Raw genomic sequence first — 13,823 nt, forward strand, 5'->3', positions numbered from 1 at the left:
AATTTGATGACGATACAAATTGGATAAGGTTGATTCGCAAAATATGATGACTAATTTTTTTTCATTATGCTTTTCATGCAGATGATGTGGACCGCAACAATTCGCAAACAGAGCTGGCATTTGTGATTGAGAAATTGTTCAATTTGCAGGACGAATTGATGAACTGTGAGATTCACAAGCCACTTGCATTCACCCATCCTGTTATTTTCTCAGCGCCGACACTGCTGAATCCCAGTTGTAGCATCCGAACTGCATTTTGATTCTTGGTGTCTTTGGAAACTAAATGTAATCCCTGTTTCAATTGTCATAGGAGATCCAACACGCGAAGCCACAACGGCTGTCTGTTTTGTGTGTGCGTAAAACCTACTACGGATTTTAACCAATCAAGGCTGGCTTTACAGCTCTTATAAGCGGCTTCATATACTGGACGAAACGCAGCTTGTGCGCCATCTTGTGCATTTTCTGGGTGCTACATCGGAGTCCAGATCTTCACTGGTTTCATCGCTTGCAGACTACTCGAATTCATACGGAAGGACTTCTTTAATCGATTGCAAACATTTATGCTTTCAACTATTTAAATCATATTAATAACTGGATGAGTAACAAGAAAGCATCTTCTCCGAATCTGAAATCTCTGAAGCCATTGTTTTGATTCTGGAGCAAGGCAGTTTGTGACCTAAAGTGACGTCACGAACAAGGGGCTGGGACTTTCTGAATCTCCCCAGTTTCAAGCTCATTTGTGGCAGTTTTGGGACATTTTAAATAAGTCATTTTTATTGGTGTTTTGCATTTGACTAAAAGTATCAGCCTGTGTGTTTTGGGTATTTTAGATGCTACAAAACGTTTTTCTGATGTCAGTTAGGAAACAAAAAAAAGGTATCGGACACAAGCCAGTGTCTTATTGTGCCGGTTCCAAGCCCGGATAAATATAAAGGGTTGTGTCATGAAGGACATCTGACGTAAAAGCTTGGCCAAAACAAACATGCGAATCACCTCTGAAGATGGAGGACATTGATTCGCTGTGGCAACCCCTGAAGGGAAAATCCGAAAGGAAAAGAAGATCCATATATAAGGTGCATTGGATTATAACGCGCACAATCAAAAAATGAGAAGGACATTATAATGCCAACGAAATCCAAAACATGCTGCCGATTGTTTTGATATTTTTTATATTAAGTGTACATCTGCCTTCTTAAGGTATTATTTGCTTCATTCAAACTGCATGTGGCTGGTGTTCATGAATTAGACACTGTTTATCAATGAGGCTCACTTACATAAAGGTGGACAATTTCTCTGCCAAATATATGCAGATTGCCTCATGTAATGCGTGCAAATAACACCGAAGCACTGCGAGAGAATGTGCTTGGCAACGCTGTTCATGATGCATTCAACAGACCAATGAGTCGCTATTTGATACATTTTACCGGTTAACATCATGCACAGTCACACAATTCTTGAGTGAATACAAACCTTTTTCACAAGGAAGAAACATTCACAAAAGTTACAAGAACCCCATGTGTGAGAAATATGTTTTTAATTAACATGACAATACGCAGTTGGAGCTTCAAGTGAGAAAAAGGAACCATTTCAAAAAATAATCATCATTTCAAATTGTTTCTATAATTTCCCAAATCACAGCTGACAGTATGATCTGTACAGCAAACCTCTGTGATGCCGGCCAATACAAATTGCTGTGTTTATGAATTACTATTTTTATTTTTTAATGTCTGCAGGTTTCCATCCAACTGACTCTCGAATTAACGCAGCCCTTGAAAAATGTCACTTATTTCAAACGCCAACTACAGATTGTTGAGTCACTCAAGCGATCAGAAATCAGTAGTTGAGGGGCAACAAAAGCACCACGTGACACCAATTGGTAGTCAATGCTATGTTTATATTTGGGTATAAATCAAAATGGTTCTTAGTAAAATCCAGTCAGATTCTGTAATGCAATTTTGGACTGCAGTCCTTTGTCAGAGGGCTGTGGTCTAAAAGACTGTGTTGGGCTCAGTTCCAAAGGAGACAGAGAAGATCAACCAATCAACCACCAACTCTCAATGGCCTGGCACAAAAACCTGCTGTCCAGTGCAAATTGGCCGCTTTCACTCTGGCACCTACGTTCCCTGGGACTATAATCGTCGTAATAAAAATAACAGTAATACTCTCTCACTCATGACTATATCAAGCTTATATTGCCAAATACAGAAATTGTCGACAGTAAATAACATGTGTCGCAACATGTGCAACTCGAACAATTGAATTGCAATGGTTGCTTTTGCAAATTTTGTTTTGCTTGGATGAATCCATTCCACCATATGGGTGTTTTAGCATCCCCTATCAGTAGATACCAGAGTGAGAAGAGACGGGGTTTGAGGAGGAGGAGCAGGATGAGGCGAAGACAGCTGAAAAAGGAACAGACAGAAACAAATATGAACCAAATTAGAACACAAGACAGGAACAAAAAAAAACAGGCTGAAAAAAACAACAGATGGATCATGTGACTGTCAGTCACAGACAGACAGTCAACATACTTTTAACATACAAAAAAAAACACCTGGACTCCAGCCACCTTATGTTGACTCAACACAATTACATCTATCAAATATACTTTTTTTTAATACTTGCACTATGCACATTTATTTATGAAACGTTTTTACACAGTTACAGTATACATCTCAGCACTCTGACATTTCTATTATGCTTAGAAGAACCTGTTTTTTACCTTTTCGCCCCCCCCCCCCCCCCATCCCCTTTCAAATTGCTGCTGTGGACTGCAAATTACCCCATTGTGGGACGAATAAAGGTTTTCTGATTCTGATTCTCTGATCCTCTGACTTTGTACAACCATGTGACTTGTCACAATGCAAGGACTTAAACGGGAACACAAAAACAAAATGGAATTTGACTGTCAAAACACTGACGTACTGACTGGCTGATATCGTTGTGAAAACTCCATTACCTTGAAGCAACATGGCATTCTGGAGGATCATTCTCACTAATACACAAACGCGCATTCTAAACAGTGATGCACTCAGCTAATCATAAAAATGTGCTGACTGTGTATGTGTGTGTGCGTGTGTGTGCACGTGCGTGTGTGTGTGCGGTATGCGTGTGTATGTGCGTGTGTGTGCGTGCGTGTGCCTGTGCGTGCGCTTGTGTGCGTGCGTGTGCAAACGTGCGTACGTGTTTGCGAGTCGGAGGAAGCAGCGGTGGAATGTGGATGTATGGAATCATTGTGATTTTGTTTGTTTTGGGGATGTTTTTTTCCCGTATTGCATTAACCGTTTGAGAGATAGCGGTCGTGACAATGGACATTTTATCATCGTTATCAGGTTACAACTCAACTCACCTTTATTGATCGCGTACTTTAAAACAACCATCGCTGTGTACACTGCGCTGTAGCAAAGGTCAAATATACAAGAACAAACATATTGGTGGATGAATGTCATGATCTGGTTGGCGACCAACAGGGGGCTCTGTCGGCCCCGCCTGCACCTGCACAGGTGCTGGTCGTCCCGATCAGATTGGCGACCAACGGGTAGAGACGCCAGCCCTGCCGGCACCCTTGCAGGTGCTGGTCGTTATAATCACTGTCACTTAAAAGGACACCCGGCACGACCATTCGTTATCGGTTCATTGTTTGCTGCTTGTTGGCTGCATGCATTGTGTATGTGTTTGTTTAACCTTGGCGGACTTTTACTTTTGGTCTTTTGCTACTTTGTATTTTTTCCATTCAGATGATTTTGATGTTTTACATTTTGTACCTGCTGACCTTTATTTTAATACAATTTGTCAAACAACCTCCTACTCACTCCTGCCTGCTTTTTGGGATTCGCACCCGCCATCACCACCTCGCAAACCGTGACAATGAAAGGGTTAATGTATTGTATAATGTATTGATGTAGTTTGTTTCAATTTTAATTTAGGCCGTTTGGAGAAAGAGATTTGAAATCAACTAGCTAAAGGATGTCTTGGAATTATTTTGCAAGATTTTGAACTGTTTTCTTTTCTGCTTCTCCTGTAAGCAAGATATGAAAATTCATCATTAAAAAAGATTACAGTTCATGGCTTGCATCTAAAATTTATTGTTGTAAATGTGACATTTAATAATTGAATTTGGATGATTGTGCTCTGCGATTGGTGGCTTTACAATCTCTCCCATTCGATGTATAAACCAAATTAATTTAACGGCAAAAGAATGTGAATCTTGTATAACAAAAAGAAGAAAAAACTCTTTATGACAGATGACACTCGGAAAATGCATTAGATGTGTAATATTTAAGACCACAGTTGGAAAAATTAAGCAATCAACATAATCTTTAAAATCAGCATATTTTTTTTTTTTATAATTTTTTGACTTGCAAGGAAATGTTGCAAGGTGTCACAAGTACCATGTGGAGAGAGTGTATCAGTTGTAAAGCACTGTTACAATTCTCATAAAGTGTGCAGGGTGGCTGATTTTCTTTTAAAGATACAAGGGTTTTGGTGCATGTTTTTGGAAAAAAATAGATTTAAAAAAATAAATTTTTGGCATTAATTTAGAAATTTTAACAACGAGATAAAGATAAATTGGATAAAAAGGCTTCTTCAGCTCTCATCTGTACTTCTTTGAAGGTGTCGGACGTTTCGCTTCTCATCCAAGAGGCTTCGTCAGCGAACTAAAAGTTCTTGGTCGTTTGGCGCTACAGTCCAGAGGTGGCGGTGCCAGACCTCTGCTATGATATGTCCCTGCTTTCAGGTTGGGGGGAGCAGAGGACTATACCTTTAGGCTACACTGATTGCTTCTATTGTCCTGACTGATTGCTTCTATTTTCCTGCCTGATTATGGGGTCTACGACTGGCCTGATTGCCCCATTTGCTCTGGTATCACCTCATCAGCATAACTAAACATATGTTGCCTTAGAAGTCTATTGTAAGAACGATCCAAATTAAACCTCACCCCACCATGGCGATTTAGTGAAGGGTTTTGCTGTTTTATGAAAATACCTTCTTTTACTCCCCTTTCAAACCATCTATTTTCTTTCACTAAGATTTTAACGTCATTGTCTTCAAATGAGTGGTTGCTAGCTTTTAGGTGCATATGTATTGCAGATTGAGGCCCACTCGTATTATCCCTGCGATGTTTTTTCCGAATTTGTTTAGTCTCCCCAATGAATTGCTCTCTACAATTTTCATTTTTACGATGTATTGAATACACTACATTACCTTGTTTTTCATTTGGCAGCCTATCTTGACGAAGCCTCTTGGATGAGAAGCGAAACGTCCGACGAAACGTCCGACACCTTCAAAGAAGTACAGATGACGGCTGAAGAAACCTTTTCATCGATGGACCACTCCTGTACGACTGAGAGAATGGTTTAAAAAATGTACGATATGGAAGGCTAAAGAAAATCCTGATTATTTGTTCTTCTCAAGTTATTTAAAGGTTGGGAATTAATTCACTATCTGTGTGCAAGTGATTTAAATATGCAGTCTCACCCGCAGCAGCAAAGACGTCAACTAAACAACCGAGAGTTTAGATTGAATATTACCACCGAATTCTCAGTCTGCCAGGTGAAACTCATACTTCGCTCCCTATGCTGTGTCGTCACGGCTAGTCTGTCGGAGGCCAGTTTACCAAAGTAGTGGGTCAACCAAGATCCGCCACATTGTAATCCACCGCGAATGCCCTATTCCAGAAAATAAAGCCCCATGCGTTAAGAACCAGCGGCCTGTGTTGTAAAGTTCTTGCCACCTTCGGTTTTTCTACACACCACTTGCCTCGCCTACCTTTCCGAACGTTGCCATCCGTTGTACGCTGGAATTCCCCAGCACTCAGTAGGAAGCAGGCTCGATCCTGTGGGTAACGTTCGCGGCTGGTGGTGGAACCGTGACCCCTGATGGCTGGGCTCCGCTCATCCCCCAAAACCTGATCAATGGTGGGACAGTCTTCATTAGCCAGTGCTGCTGCATTCGCTGCCGCATCACCATTTGGTTTGGAATCTGCGCGGGAAGGAAATAAAGCAGTAGGAAATCAAGGGTGAGGGGGCATTTAAGAGCAGAAAAATAGTAAATTGAAAGCTGACATAAGAATAGTGGTAATGACATTGTGGAACATGATACGGATGATGTAAACAAAGGAAGTTAGTAATATCCGTTTTCTAATCCGCTTCTCCTCACGAGAGTCACGGGTGTGGTGGAGCTGATCGCGGCTGTCTTCGTGCAATAGGTGGGGTATACCCTAAATTGTTTACCAGCCAATCGTAGGACACATAAACGGAAAACCGTTATCACACTCACAACTAGGGACAATTTGGGCGGGTCAATCAACCTGCTGTGTATGTTTTTTGGGGAAGGTGGGAGGAAACCGGGATACTTGTAGAAATCCCACGCAGAACATTACGAAAAACATTTAACCCTAAAGTTTTCACATGAAAAGCACTATCTGCTCAGTATTTCAATGTATTGGCTGGAAATGATAGGGCTTTATTCTTACAAGATGAATGTACTCTACATGGAAAAATACTTGTCACGTTCCGCCGGCGACAGTGGCAGCTGACGAGTTGGAACGTAGTAATTGGGGGTTGATCGCTATGCAGGTGACAGAGGCGTTGGTGCTGGCAGATGATTTATTAACAAAAAGCGCGGGTCCGATATAACGCGGACCCGGAAACAACTTGTTGAACAAAAAGTGACAAACAGCAAGGCTAGTGGGTTAGCGGGGGCAACCCGCCTACCTCACTATCGAGAAGAAAAATAAAAAGGCACACGAGGGTGCAAAACAGCATACGATACAGGGCGTACAAACCGACACGATCGTAGCTAATAAATTCCTCGGGCGAAGCAACTCACGTACTGAAAACACATTCGAGGTACAGGCAAGGTGCGAGGCGTAGTATCTTCCGTCGGGTTTAAATGTCCAAGTGATGAGGGAATTGACAGCAGCTGGCGGACGTCGGGAGCGGAGGCCCCGCCCAGCTGTCAACTCGCTCATGACAATACTAAAGTCATCAAATTAATCAGAGACAACATATTTGCTTTTTATCGCTGTAAATGTGATACATATATGTGCAGTGATACCTCAGCTTGCAAACTTAATTGGTTCCCAAAAAGTGTGTGTAAGGCGAAACATTTTTTTTTCCAATAAGCAACCATTAAAATGAGAACAATCCGTTCCCAGGTCCCCATACAAAATACACACACAAATACACAAAATATACCTCATTTTATGTATAATAAATGTGCTATTATTATTATAATTAGTATTAGTATTAGTATTAGTATTAGTATTAGTATTAGTATTAGTATTAGTATTAGTATTAGTATTAGCTAGTATTGTAATTAAAGAAATGAACTTTACAGTATAATAAAGTTGTTTTATTTACCTTTGTGATGGTAGTTGATGTAGGTGCCTCTTGATGCTTGATGATGTCCGAGTAAAGTTGCAGTGCTTTCTCAGCGATAATACCTTCATTCACAATGTCCCCTGCTAGCTGCTTTTTCTTCATCCAAATCAACAGAAGTTTTTCAACCTCTTCTATTGCCTGAGACTGTTGCTTAGACAACATAGAAACACCCTTAGCCACACGTACTGTAGCAATGGTCGACTTAGCATACTGGTACAGGGACACAAAGTCACAGAAACGCACACCTCGTTCCTGTTCATTGATGATCTCCTTCTTCTGCTTGACCGTAATTTTCTTTTGTGTCCTCTTCGGCTGAACACTAGCCTGTGGTGGGGTCTTTTTCCGTCCCATAATAGCAAATGTATCCTCGATAACAAACCATGTCCGCACTCAAAAAAAGGGTGTGAAGAAAATTAGTCCGGCAGCCACCGTGGCGCTGTTCGGCCATGAGGTTTTGTGTTGTTCCGCTGGAAAGTAGTCCGCCAGCCACCGTGGCGCTCCGCATGGTTTTGTTCATCTGCCGAAAACTAGTTTGTCAGCCGAGATTATATGTTCGCGAATTTAATGTTCATGAGGCAAAAAGTTTGAGGTATCACGGCATCTACCTAATTGGTCTTGGATTCTTTTTTACATTGTCCAATATCGTCTCCACTCTCTATAAATAGGTGAAGGCAAACTCTTGTAAATAAGTCCCCCCTTTATGTTTTCTCTCTCTCTCTCTCTCTCTCTCTCTCTCTCTCTCTCTCTCTCTCTCTCTCTCTCTCTCTCTCTCTCTCTCTCTCTCTCTCTCTCTCTCTCTCTCTCTCTCTCTCTCTCTCTCTCTCTCTCTCTCTCTCTCTCTCTCTCTCTCTCTCTCTCTCTCCAGTCTTGACGTTCACTGACATTTTAAAAATCTTGATATCTGTCTTGGGGTTGTGAAAGACAACAACCTAAAATCACAAGGCGTCACAAGAGCTGTCAGATGCTTAGTGCATTATGAGCAAACACCGCAGCCATTTGCACATTGAACAAAATGATACCGCCGGATCTCTTTGTAGATGTGCTGGTAGATCAGCTGGTCCAAACTGAAGCTCATGTATGTAGTTTATGTTTTAAATACATCATTTGTAATATGAGTCCTGGAACTTTTTTGGACACCATTCATGTACATAAACACCTCCCCTGCCATGTTTGACAACTGGTGTGGTATATTTTGTTGCCTCTGCGTCAATCATGCTGAAGCAAATTTTATTTATCTCAAATACAGATTCTTTGACGTGCATATACATTTTTACGTGGCTTTTTTAAAGGCCTTTCTCGACATGAATGTTACCGGTACTTTGCACTTTGTTGTAAATACACATTATTACACCAAGAGCACCTTCTTCAAGGGTATTTTTGACTTCTATTTGATGTGCGTTTTTTTTCTTCTTTTTTTCAAATTATGATTGAAAAGAATCTGGCATGCACTTTACTTGTTTTTTGAAAAATTATTATTATTATTATTATTATTATTATTATTATTATTATTATTATTATTATTATAAGGTGAAAAATTGTGTTGGTGATGGTTAAAAATGTGGATTGTATCACCTTCGCATAGGTCAGCGCTACAGATTGTAATGGGCAATGTGGGTGATTAGACCTCTTCAAAATTGACCTTTTTCTTTAAACATATGGAAACTGATATTATTCCCATTCTCCAAGGTCTAAATTAGCTAAATATACCAGTTATTGTTGTTGTTTTTTTTTTTGTATTGTTTGTATTGTTGTTATTCGATGAGAAGGTTTCTTCAGCCGTCATCTGTACAAAAGTGAAGGTTTCGGACGTTTCACCTCCTATCCAAGAGGCTTCGTCAGCGAACTAAAGTCTGCCTGGTCGTATCGGCCCCATTTATATATCCCTAATGTCCAGACATGGTGGCGCCGGACACAGCTATGATAGGTCCCTACTCTCAGGTTGGGGGGGGGGGGGGCAGAGGACCCCTCCCTGTGGTCCCACTGATTGTTCCTACATTCCTGACTAACGACTGGCCTATTACCCCCACTCCCACCGGTATCACCTCATCAGCATAACGACTCTCATCAGCATTACGAAAATTGCCTAACCTGTTTTGCCTAAGCAGGCTATTGTATGAACGATCCAAATTGAACCTCACCCCACCAGACCGGTTTAATGAAGGATTTTGTTGTTTTATAAGAATCGCTTCTTTTACCCCCCTTGCAAACCATCTATGTTCTTTCGCTAAGATTTTAATAGGGCCGATACGACCAGTCAGACTTTAGTTCGCTGACGAAGCCTCTTGGATAGGAGGCGAAACGTCCGAAACCTTCACTTTTGTACAGATGACGGCTGAAGAAACCTTCTCATCGAATAACAACAATACAAACAATACAAAAAAAAAACAACAACAATAACTGGTATATTTAGCTAATTTAGACCTTGGAGAATGGGAATAATATCAGTTTCCATATGTTTAAAGAAAAAGGTCAATTTTGAAGAGGTCTAATCACCCACATTGCTCATTACAATCTGTAGCGCTGACCTATGCGAAGGTGATACAATCCATGAGAAACCTTCTCATCGATGGACCACTCCTGTACGACTGAGAGCTTACACAGACGTATTGTTGTTATTGTTATCTTGAAAGAAGCCACAAGGGGGCACAAGCCAGTTTCTTATTGTGTCGGTCCCAAGCCCGGATAAATACAGAGGGTTGTGTCATGAAGGGCATCCGACGTAAAAATCTTTGCCAAAACAAATATGTGAATCAAACCTCTGAATCCCATACCGGATCGGTCGAGGCCCGGGTTAACAATGGCCACCATTGGTACTGTTGACCTTCAGGGTGCCAGTGGAAAATTGACTACTGTTGGTCGAAGAAGGAGAGGAGGGAGGTGTGCCCGGAGGAAAACAGAGAAATGGAACGCCAAGACTATAGACCTAAGAGTAGGAACTTTGAATGTAGGAACAATGACAGGTAAAGGTAGTGAGGTGGTTGACATGATGGAGAGAAGGAAGGTAGACATACTGTGTGTCCAGGAGGCCAGGTGAAAAGGGAGCAAGGCTAGAATCTTAGGGTCAGGGTTTAAGTTGTTCTATCATGGTGAAGACAGAAAGAGAAATGGAGTTATCTTAAAAGAGGAGTTTGTTAGGAATGTCTTAGAAGTAAAAAGAGTATCAGATAGAATGATGAGTCTGAAGCTAGAAATTGAAGGCGTGATGTTAAGTGTTGTTTGTGGGTATGCCCCACAAGTAGGATGTGAGCTGGCGTAGAAGGAGAAATTTTGGTTGGACTTTGATGAAGTCATACAGGACATCCCGGGATGTGAGAGGGTTGTAATTGGTGGACACTTCAATGGACATGTTGGCAGGAAACAAAGATGATGAGGAGGTGATGGGCAGATTTGGATTCCAGATGAGGAACGCTGAAGGACAGATGGTGGTTGACTTTGCTAAGAGAATGGGAATGGCTATTGTGAATACTTTCTTTCAGAAGAGACAGGAACATAGGGTTACCTATAAGAGTGGAAACAGAAGTACACAGGTAGACTACATTTTGTGTCAACGGTGCCATCTAAAGGAAATCAGTGGGTGCAAAGTAGTGGTTGGTGAGAGTGTAGCCAGACAGCATAGGTTGGTGGTGTGTAGTATGACGCTGGCAGTGAGGAAGATGACGATACCAAAGGCCGAAGTGAGGACAAAATGGTGTTAGTTGAAAAAGGAAGAGTGTTGCATGACATTTAGGAAGGAGGTAAGACAAGAGATTAAGGATAGAGATGGCAACGTATTAACAGGTGCCATTAGTGTGATGGCAAGATGGAAAGAGTACTTTGAAGAATTGATGAATGAGGAAAATGAGAAGGAACAAAGAGTAGAAGACGTGACTGTTGTGGACCAAGACGTAGCAAGCATTAGCAAGGATGATTTTTTCAACAGTAGCCAAAATGGAACTGTATAGTGCCACTTAGCAGTTTTTTTTGACGACAATACTAGTACAGCGTGTTCTACCGGAAACAAATTCCTTGTGTGTTCTACATACTTGGCAATAAAGATGATTCTGATTCTGATGAAGTGAGGAGGGCGCTGAAGAGGATGAAGGGGGGAAAGGCACTCGGGCCTGATGATTTCCCATATGAGGGATGGAAGTTTCTTGGAGAGGTGGCGGTGGTGTTCCTGACTGGGTTATTCAACAAGATCTGAGATGGTGAACAGATGCCTGAAGAATGGAGACGAAGTGTACTTGTGCCCATTTTTAAGAACAAAGGAGATGTGCAGAGTTGTACTAACTACAGAGGAATACAGTTGATGAGCCACACAATGAAACTCTGGGAAAGAGTAGTTGAAGCTCGACTAAGAGAAGAAGTGAACATTTGTGAGCAGCAGTATGGCTTCATGCCAAAAAAAGAGTATGACAGATGCAGTGTTTGCTTTAAGAATGTTGATAGAGAAGTACAGAGAAGGTCAGAAGGAATTGCATTGTGTATTTGTAGATCTGGAGAAAGAGTATGACAGGGTGCCCCGAGAAGAGCTGTGGCATTGCATGAGGAAGTCTGGAGTGACGGAAAAGTATGTCAGAATGGTGCAAGACATGTATCATGACTGTAAGACAGTTGCGAGGTGTGCTGTCGGAGTGACTGAGGAATATAAGGTTGAGGTGAGACTCCACCAGAGGTCAGCTCTGAGCCCCTTCTTGTTTGCTATGGTAATGGAAAGGCTGATAGACGATGTTAGACAAGAATCTCCTTGGACCATGATGTTTGCAGATGACATTGTGATCTGTAGCGAGAACAGGGAACAGGTGGCGGAGAAACTAGAGATGTGGGGATATGCCCTGGAAAGGAGAGGAATGAAGATCAGTCGCAGCAAGATGGAATATATGTGTGTGAATGAGAGGGATCCAAGTGCAAGAGTGATGCTGCAGGGAGAAGAGAGAAAGAAGGTGGGGGATTTTAAGTACTTGGGGTCAACTGTCCAGAGCAATGGAGAGTGTGGAAAAGACTGTAAAGAAGCGTGTCCAGGCAGGCTGGAGCGGCTGGAGAAAAATGTCAGGTGTGATGTGTGATAGAAGGGTTTCAGCTAGGATGAAAGGAAAAGTGTATAAAACAGTGGTGAGACCAGCCATGATGTTTGGACTGGAGACAGTGCCACTGAAGAAAAGACAGGAAGCAGAGCTGGAGGTACAGAGCTAAAGATGTTGAGGTTTTCTTTGGGAGTGACAAGGTTGGATAGGATCAGGAATGAGTACATTAGAGGGACAACTCATATTAGAGGCTTTGGAGAGAAAGTCAGAGAGGCCAGACTGAGATGGTTTGGACATGTCCAGAGGAGAGAGAGAGTGACTATATCGGGAGAAGGATGCTGAGCCTTGAACTGCCAGGCAGGAGACCGAGAGGAAGACCGAAGAGGAGGTTTATGGATGTGGTCAAAGAGGACATGAAGGTGAGAGAAGAAGAGAAGAGGATGCACATTGTGCTTTTTTGCGCCTGTAATGGGCAGCATCTTCACAGCCCCGCTTTGTTCAGTGGAAGGTCGGTGCTGTTGGACAGTCTGCGGCTGGATGGATAAATGGCTTGAGGAGCCCGCGATAAGAAGGAAGGAGCGTCAGCGCAGAGCGCCGATGCGTATATGGAACTGTCGCGGGATGGAATTGAAGCTGATTTATGGGGGACAGGAGGTGTGAGACAATCTCTTTTCGTCAATGGATGCTACAGCTGCGTGTTTGCTTTCAGCATTTAGCTTATAGTCGACGTGCACATTCCACCATGATGTCCCTGATCCACTGGTGAAGAGACGCTTTGATCCTCTCGTCTTTCATCTGGAACTGCTTTATGTAACAAAGAGGGTACAGAAAGTGCTTAAGAATGAATGTCTCTCTGTGTCTTTGTGTTGTCATGTTATTTGTTATTTAGTTTATTTTGTTCTTTTGACTTCAAGACTCCTATGTTTTGCTTTTCTACTTTCATTTCTTTCATAACTTTGCTGCTGTGAAATGTAAATTTCTCCACTGCGAGACTAATAAAGCCAAATCCAATCCAATCCAAAACCGGGATGGGTGGAAGACATTGATTCGCTGTGGGGACCGCTGAGGGGAAAAGCCGAAAGGAAAAGAAGAAGTTGTCATTGTAATCTTGGACCTTGGCTATGACTACCTCAAGAGCCATGTAATTTTATTGTTGACGTTTATCAAAAACGCTGCAAAATTTGGGATATTATGTCCTTATTTTTATTGTAACTTTCCAGAGGTTGATGCTATAGCATTGAAAGTGGTACCAAATAAAGGCTAATAAAATGTTCTTGAATATGGTGGTAAGCACAATAAAACACATGAACACCTGTGTAAATTTTAGCTAATTTTAATGCTGACAAACAGCTGGGACACTACAAAAAAAATCAGTTTGGTAGTATGATAGCACTGTACTGACACATATATTGCATAAGAAACTAGGATGTTACTA

At 41.8% G+C, this 13,823-nt stretch overlaps 1 protein-coding gene across 3 annotated transcripts in view; it reads right to left on the reverse strand.

Annotated features, from left to right (window-relative positions):
• Positions 1 to 13,823, reverse strand: part of LOC148885970 (voltage-gated potassium channel KCNC1-like) — a 77,486-nt gene that overhangs the window by 9,589 nt on the left and 54,074 nt on the right. For all 3 annotated transcript variants that reach the window (XM_089018991.1, XM_089018990.1, XM_089018989.1), the window contains exon 4: positions 5,770 to 5,982. In XM_089018991.1, the coding sequence (XP_088875117.1) occupies positions 5,770 to 5,982 (213 nt within the window). The remainder of the gene's footprint in view (positions 1 to 5,769; positions 5,983 to 13,823) is intronic.

The sequence above is a fragment of the Hippocampus bargibanti genome, linkage group LG17 (genome assembly GCF_051943395.1).
Source record: "Hippocampus bargibanti isolate YZ-2025 linkage group LG17, ASM5194339v1, whole genome shotgun sequence".
Lineage (NCBI taxonomy): Eukaryota > Metazoa > Chordata > Actinopteri > Syngnathiformes > Syngnathidae > Hippocampus > Hippocampus bargibanti.